The following is an 8,810-nucleotide window of genomic DNA, read 5'->3' as shown; positions in this document are numbered from 1 at the left end:
GTGTGAGAGTTTTTTCTGGTAGACTTGGATCTTCATGGCAATACAAGGACTTAAAAAAAAATTCCCAATGATCTTCTAAGGTAAAATGCCTTCCACTTCCAGAGAAAGAACTATGGAATTCAGTTGCAGAATGGAGCAGATAATTTTTTTTGTGTATTTAATGTTTTGGTTTGCTATATGATTTCTCCCATTTATTTTAGTTCTTCTACACAGTATGACTGTAGTGAAAATGTATTCAATAGGAATGTATGTGTAGATCCTATATAGAATTGTATGCTGTCTTGGGAAGGGAAAGGGGTGGAGGTGGTAGGTAGGGGGGGAAAGCCTAAGTTTTATGGTAGTGATTGTAGAACACTAAAAATAAATAAAATTAATATAAGAAAAGAATTTGGGAAATTGCACTTGGACACAGTTCGTGCTCACTTTAACATGCCCTGGAGAGGTATGCCAAGGGAGAAATCTTGAGCCTTGAATGGGAACTCAGGGAGGCCTGGTGGACATTTGGAAGCTCAGTGCCAGCAAATTCCACTTTCTTGGGGCAAAGGGAGGGGGGAGGATGTTCATGCTACATTATTACAATAATTTGCCAATTTTTCCTGTTTGTGAACTGCTTCCAAAACAACTCAACAGCACTTCATTCCTCCCCTATTGACAGGGAAGCTAAAGATTTCAACATTTCCTTTTGCCATCTCAATAGAAGTTCATTGCCTTGGGGATTTTAACATTATTTGACACAGTCAGTTAAGGTTGGGGGTGGGGAAAGAGGTAAACAAAAAAGGGAGTCCAGGGTGGGTAGATTTGTTCCAGAATGAGGATTTGTGTTACTGTCAAAATGCGATTTTTTTTTTAATATGGGATAGCTGAGAGATAAATCTGAAGGAAAAACAAAATAAGTAAACAAATCTCTTCAGAACTAACTTTTAAATTCCCTTAGAGGAGCCAAAAGGAAGCTAGTCAAAGCCTGTCATATTTTTTTTCTTCTTTCTGAAAATCAACCAACTGTTACCAACCTCAAGTAGAGAGAAAGGCAAGCAAATTTTTTGTGGTCTGTACTATTTCTGGTCTGTACCCCATATTAATGGCCTCTGTGAAAACAAACAAAACCCAACCTAAAAACAATTTTAATCTTCAAAGATTGGCTGAGTCTCCAAAGGACATATTTCCATTTCACTGGAAACCAGCTCTGATGGCATTAATCCTGGAGATTAGCAGGCACCAGAAATCTGCTGGGGGTCATAACTACGTCTTCCAGATTTTATCCTTCTGTTTAGCAGTCTCTTGTAGGAATTCACAGCGGGGGAGTACTGGGCCACAGAGTACCAGGCACTGGTGTGTAGTCAGCATCCAAACAGGAAGTCTATTCTATAATCTTTCTTAAAAAGCACACTATCAAATCAGGCCCTACATATGGAAAATAGTGGAGATATATTATGACACTCTTATCAGTTTCATCTGACTATTCAGCTGCTAGACAGTATACTGAGATGACCTGGGAAAATTGGACAAGGGTCGTTATGGCTGCCCTAGTAGAGGACTGCCACTAGGCAGAAGGATTTTCGAAGAGCATCTGCTTTCAACATCTTCCACACATTGTCTCTAGCAATAGCCTAAGGAATTTACTCCTTGAGCCATATAGGCCTGACCTAACAGAAGAGAAGAGTTTTAAATGTGGAAACCATCGTGGCATCTATCTAGTCTAATTAATTCTATCCTTCCCCTTCAACAAAAATCCCACTACTATATACCCTACAGTCATCATTCATCCTGTATTTGAAGACTAGCCATGATGATGCAACCTAATCCATTTTTAAATGGCAAGATTTTGTTGAATCTAAGAGACAGATACGTCTATTTGCAGATCCTAGCCATTGCCCTTTGAGATTAAAAAACCCAACAATTTTATTATTCAACATGCCATACCTTCTAATATTTGAAGGCAACTATAGTATATTTCATGTTTAATTTTTTTTTTCAGATAGCGACCCTATCCTCTGAAATTCACTCAATTGAAATCATTCACACCATACAGATAATGAAATCTGTTCTCTACAATCCTCCCTTACTTTCAGCCATCTCTCTCCATTTTCGAGGAATTTATTCCCTGGTTCATTGTTCCTTTTCCCTTGACCTTACTTTTTAGGGGATTTAGCATTCTTGCTCATATTTATTCAAATATTCCAACCTCCCAGCTCCTCAATCTTTCAAATCCCATGAACTATAGTTCCACTCTGCCTGAGACATAGGCAAGGATAGCCCTAACCTGGAGCTCACCACCCCCACAGGAGCTCACACTCACCTCCCAAACTTCTTGTAATTCTCTGAATAAGCATAACCACCTCTCATCCCTACAGTCATAGCACCATACTTTCAGAGCTAGAAAGGACCTCTATATGTGCATATGGTGTTCCTGTAAAGAATGTAATCTCTTTGAAGTCAGGGATTCTCTTTTTTTTCTCTTTATACCCCAGTGTCTAGTACAGTGCCTGGGACTTAACGAATGACTAATACATGGTTTTTTTTAATTATTTAATGGAAATTTTGAGTTCCATGAATGAGAAATGTAGTATAGGGATAAATAAGAGAAGAAATGGGACATAAATGGTTGGAACACTAATAGTGACATATTACTGCAGTGTGAACATGTGTATCTAAGAAGTATTTTTTAATGTTGCTTTTGAATTTCTAAGAATTTCACTGATCAACAGGGGTCCTATGAATAAATAATTTTAATGATTATACAATAGAAAAAAAACTGACACACATGCATGCAGTACTTGATTTTCAACACTCATTAATTGGTCTCCAGGTGAGGAATATCATTCCACCCCAAAATTGAAACAAAAAAATTCTTCTGAGTAAGAAGAAGCTTAAAAATCACTCTGACAAAGCTGTTATTGACATCATTTTTCTTCGGCCCTCTCTTTTGGGAAGATAGAGAAGTTAGCAGTTTTTTTCAATTTTAAAGAAAATAATCCTTCTTGAAGACAATATTTAAGAATCCTGTCATCAATTCCATCCAAGTCATACATACTGTAGCCAAGAGACACATGCTCTGGTTATTTTCTAATTCTTTATAAAAATGATTTAACCACTAAAAATAGGATATAGCAGGGAATCATTCATGTGAAATAGACTTGGGGAGAGGAGTACATGATGGGTATTTTAGTAGCAGGACAGTCTTTATCAAAACTACCCAACTAATGTTTAAGATTTGGATAGTTTCCTCATTTACCACCTACCTTCTCTTTTCTTCCACCAAAGACAAAGTGTTTTCATATTGCCCATGGTTGTCCATGACCTCTATTAGAGTATTTCACTAAGCCCTGACCTTCTAGGACTTCACGTTTTTTATTCTTTCTTCTTCCCTAATCCAAAGGACATATCCTGTGTTTCATTTATTCAGGACCCTCCTTTCCACTATGTTGATTGATTAAATGAATCCATGTGATTAAAGACTCACAGCTTTTATGTCTTTATTTCTTATCTGAGATAAGAGGTGTATATGTGAATAGCAGCTTTCAGTAGATAATGTCAAATAGTCAGCAACATTTTAGGAACTTGGCATCAAATAACCTACTTCTGTCTCACAGGGGGCAGACAATAATAGGGATAAACAAAAACCTATGTGTCTGTATATATTCTCCAATACGTTGTGTTTTGTTTATATGTTTATATGCAATGCCTACGCTGGCCTTTAGGAAGGACCCACTGACATTTTATCCACCTAATCAAGATGTAGGAAAGAAATTCTTGGTGACTCTGGCTTTGTAGCACTGCTCAAGTTGTTGCTCCATCTACTACCACTATCACCATCACCACCATTATCAATGTCAGTCACATCATCAGCGATCGATTATTTGCATCACCAACACCACCAATCATAATTGCTATCACGCATTTCCCATATTTCAGAATCTGATAATTACACAGTACTTTACAAAGGACATCATCTGTGGGTTTCATGTGATCCTTACAGAAATGTGATAAGATAGGTAGAAAAGGTATGAACCTCCCTCCTTTCTTAAAAGTGGGAAAACTGAGGCATAGAAAGTTTGATAGACTTGCCCCAAGTTGTATGACTATTAAAAAGCAGACAAAACCCAGGGTCTCCTTATTTATTTCTTAATGCTCTGAATTATGCAATAGTATTTGACATACCTAGCGTAAACAAGACACTGTGCTGCTGGGGATAAAAGGAGTTACAAAAGGAGATGACCCCTACTCTTAAGTACTTATTTGCATTCTGCTTAAAGAAACAGGACATAGAAAAAAGACAAAATGCCAACACGAATAGCTATGGTAAGCATGAAATGACTTACATAGAGAAGTAATGCAGCAACAGCTGGAAAGAAGTTGTTCTGAGCAAGCACCAGGCTGTTGGGTGGATGGTCCTAGAGGAGGTACCATTGCTGCTGAGCTGAACTTTGAAGGGAAGGCAGGGGTCAGATGAGTGGGAAAAGATAGGGGGAATCATTGCACGTAGGAAGAAGAACACAAGAACAGGTGAAGTCATAGGAATATGCCTGTGCTTCAAGTCTGTGATTATGGCACAATGAGCAAGAGCAGTCACTCAGAAGGGGAGTGTTCACAAATGGGGTAAGAATGGAGAGCGAGACCTGAGATACTAGTAGGAATCCTCTTATGTCTTAAATGCTAAAGACTTTCTGTTCAAGAAGCTTCTAATTCTACCTGAGACACTTACTAGCGTGGCCCTGGGCCAACTGCTTATCCTCTCTCTGTCTTAGTTTCTTCATTTGTTAAATGGGAATAATAATAACACTTCCCTCATAGGGCTATTATGAGGAACAAATGAGATGCAATATATAAAGTGTCTCAATCTTAAGGCAATATTTGCTTCCTGACTCATCATCATCACCACCACCATCATCATTGCCATCATGATTTGGAAAGTGAGTGTTTTAGGAAGATTAATGAAGCCAGCATATAATGATTGGCTTAGATGGAGGAGGTGCTGACATAGACTGGGCAATCAGTAACATGGCCACGAAAACTGTTTAGGAGGGAAATTATGAAAATATATGTAAGAATCATAATTATAGCATTGGGTGAGCTTAGAATCTATCAAATCTCAAACTATCATTTTATATATGAGGACACTGAGGAATAAAAATAAGAAGGAACTTGCCCAAAGTAATAGAACCCAAATGTCTTGATTCCAACCCTAGGGCCTTGCCATTAAACAACAGTGCTGTGGAAACATCATATTTTCTGTGTAGACCTTGGTGATTTTGAGGTGACCTGGACATCCATATGGAGATATCTGGCAGACAATGGGATATGGGGAATAGGAAAGGAGTAAGGATTGGAGGCCATCCATTTGGGAGTCTGCTATATAGAGGTCATAGCTGAAGCCTTGAGGGATAAGTGACATCCCAAGAATAAGCATACATCCACAAATACTTAAGAATGGGAGGAGAACATATTTGTGTACAAAACTCATGCTATATTCAAACATTAATCTGATAATATGTTTCTGCTTTAATTATATATCATCTTAGTCTTTGAAGAAGGGTCTAAAATACTACATCAGCTTACACAAATTCCATACTTCTTTATATGGCAAAAATTAAGTGGCCCAGAAAATGTGTCTATATATCATAAAGCTTGTGAGGGAAGAGAGGATATAGAGGGGAAGCTGTAGGAAAGGTGGCCTACAAAACTGCAGAGAAAATAGCATGGAAATCATAAATGACAGCATATCTTTTGAAAGAACAGATGCAACTATACAATGAATGTAATTTAAAATCCTATGCTGCCACGGGCCAGGGAGTAGCCCAGTTTGTTGCGATTTCCAATGAATGACATCAACCCAGTATAGGTCTCAATGATAATTGGTTCTGTTGACACCATTACTTCTTTTCCTCTTCCAGGTCCTAAGGAAGTCTTGTGAGCATTCTGAACAGCAGGCACAAGCTTAGCTATAAATGAAGACATCTGGGGAGACAAAATGGAAGAGCCTGGAGTTAGAAAACAATCAAGCATAAATGTTCTTAAAATGTAACAAAAAAGGCTTTTCCCAAGACACCAGAATTTAGAACTTGAATGAAGACAGACAGCACAGTGGCTGCTTATTATCCAACTAAGGAATTAAAATGTGCCCCTTTGGACAATCTGAACTGCCAAAGAATCATCTTTGGTAGCTAGATGGTGCAGTGGATGGAGGACCAGGCTTGGAGTCAAGAAGATCTGAATTCAAATCTGGCCTCAGAAACTTGATAGTTGTGTGACCCTGGGCAAGTCACTTGACTCCTATTTGCCTCAGTTCCTCATCTGTAAAATGGGGACACACTGGAGAAGGAAATGGTAAACCATTCCAGTAACTTTGCCAAGAAAATTTCATTGACAAGTTTATGGGTTGTGAAGAGCTGGACTAGACTGAAGAATAACTAGAACATTTAGACTCCTTCAGCAGTGTAGAAATGATTGAGTTGAGATTTGGGATAGCAAGAACAATTAATTAAAATAGGAAGCAAACAATAGCATACCCAGCTGTTGAAGCCTAGGTGAACCCATCCTTTGCCCCCTCCTCCCTGTGATGATTTTCCAATTGTGTCTTCAAGTTCATCTGTAGGGCCCCATGATCTCTGACTCCCGGCCACAAGATCAGTGTCTTAGATTCTCTGGGAACCCTTATTCTATCCAATTCACCTGATCTTAAAAAGTTGATTTAAGGGAATTTACTGTGCCTATTATTTCAAAGTTCACTTGCAAAGTTCATCTCATTTGTTAAATTTGGGGGTTCTGCCACATATCTGACCCAAGCCATCTCTGCCTATTTCAGCAGTGATTTTTAATGGATGGAATAAGAAAGGCATTTTCATAGCATAGTAATTTTAAGAAAAAGATGATTGCATGAAACTACAAATCTGTTGTGTCTAACTTGTTATTCCTTTAAAATATATAATAAAATTATCTTCTAAATTTTCCCCTTTTTCTTCCCTCCCTCCCCCACCTTAGAGGTGACTACGTTTAGACACAAACATGTATGTGTGTAAAATCATTCCATACATGCTTCTATTTAGAAGTTCTTTCTCTGGATGCAACTAGTACCACTCTTCCTATGTCTTTGGAGTTTATTTGGGTATTTATAATAGTTAAAATGACTTAGTTGTGGGGGGCAGAACTAAGATGGTGGAATAGAAAGATAGACCTGTAGAAGCTCCCCCAAGAAGCCCATAAAATACCTGTAAAAAATGACTCCAAACAAATTCTAGAGCAGCAGAAGCCACAAAATGACAGTGAAAGAGATTTCCAGCCCAACACAACATGGAAGGCCAAAGGAAAGGTCTATCACACCAGGCATGTAGTGGAGCACAGCCCAGCATGGACTGCATAGCACAATAGGGACCCAGAACAAGCTTCAGGGAGCCACTGGCAACAGCTGTTCCCAGATTGCTCAACTCACAAACACCAGAGACAGCTTCAAAGGTATATGAGAAAGTTCCTTCACCCAGGAGAAAGGATTGTGATCTGGACCACCAGCAGCAGCCACTGCAGAAGCAGCATGCAATTTTGGAGCCCTGCACCTAAAGCCCCTGGGGAAATCAAGCAGCTGATCTGAATCTGAGCCCTGAGAGCTGCCCTGGGGTGAGGAGGAGCACTGGCTTGGTGGAGCTGGAGGCAGCTGGGGAGAGGGAACTCTACTCCCAGATTCTGGGCAGAAAAAATTTTGGTTCCCTCCAGACCAGCGCACAATCCAGGAGAGAAGTAAACTCTCCTTTGATTGTGCCACCTTGGAGGAAATGAGAACTTACATGTTCCCAGAGTATACTGTCCTCTTGACAAAGGAATCAAAAGTCAAGTAACTGGCTGGGAAAATGAGAAATAAAAGGAAAGAAAAATAAGAATGTAGAAGACTACTTTCTTGGTGAACAGGCGTGTTCTTCCATCCTTTTGGATGAAGAAGAACAATGCCTACCATCAGAGAAAGTCAAGGCTTTTGCATTGAAAACCTCCAAAACAAATATGCAACTGTCTCAAGCTATGGAAGAGCTCAAAAAGGATTTTGAAAACCAAGTAAAAGAGATGGAGGAAAAATTGGAAGAGAAATGAGAGTTATGCAAGAAAATCATGAAAAGCATATCAACAGCTTGCTAAAGGAGAATCCAAAAAATGCTGAAGAAAATAACACCTGTAAAAATAGGCTAACTGAATCAGCAATAGAGGTCCAAAAAGCCAATGAGGAGAAGAATGCTTTAAAAAGCAGAATAAGTCAAATGGAAAAGGAGATTCAAAATCTCACTGAAGAAAATAGTTCTTTAAAAATTAGAATGGAGCATATGGAAGCTAATAACTTTAGGAGAAACAAAGAAATTACAAAGTAAAAACAAAGAATGAAAAAAGTTGAAGAAAATATGAAATATCTCATTGGAAAAACAACTGACCTGAAAAATAGATCCAGGAGAGACAATTTAAAAATTATGGGACTACCTGAAAGTGATGATCAAAAAAAGATTCTAGACATCATCTTTCATGAAATTATCAAGGAAATCTTCCCTGATATTCTAGAACCAGAGGGTAAAATAAATATTGAAAGAATCCACCCATCACCTCCTGAAAAAGATTCGAAAAGAGAAACTTCTAGGAATATTATAGCCAAGTTCCAGAGTTCCCAGGTCAAAGAGAAAATATTGCAAGCTGCTAGAGAGAAACAATTAGAGTATTGTGGAAATACAATCAGGATAACACAAGATTTGGCAGCTTCTACAACAAGGGTTCAAAGTACTTGGAATATGATATTCCAGAAGTCAAAGGAACTAGGATTAAATCCAAGAATCACCTACCCAGAA

General features: G+C 38.5%; 1 protein-coding gene across 9 annotated transcripts in view; it reads right to left on the bottom strand.

The window, feature by feature from the left end:
* Nucleotides 1-4,100: 4,100 nt before the first annotated feature.
* The window catches only part of TPRG1 (tumor protein p63 regulated 1), a 290,596-nt gene continuing 285,886 nt past the window's right edge, over nucleotides 4,101-8,810 (bottom strand). For all 9 annotated transcript variants that reach the window (XM_072618834.1, XM_072618840.1, XM_072618836.1 and 6 more), the window contains one exon: nucleotides 4,101-5,955. In XM_072618834.1, coding sequence (XP_072474935.1) covers nucleotides 5,761-5,955 — 195 coding nt within the window. In that variant the 3' untranslated portion in view covers nucleotides 4,101-5,760. The remainder of the gene's footprint in view (nucleotides 5,956-8,810) is intronic.

The sequence above is a fragment of the Notamacropus eugenii genome, chromosome 6, assembly GCF_028372415.1.
Source record: "Notamacropus eugenii isolate mMacEug1 chromosome 6, mMacEug1.pri_v2, whole genome shotgun sequence".
NCBI classification, from domain to species: domain Eukaryota; kingdom Metazoa; phylum Chordata; class Mammalia; order Diprotodontia; family Macropodidae; genus Notamacropus; species Notamacropus eugenii.
The sequence above is the reverse complement of the archived record's forward strand: the minus strand, read 5'-3'. Positions and strand labels throughout refer to the sequence as shown.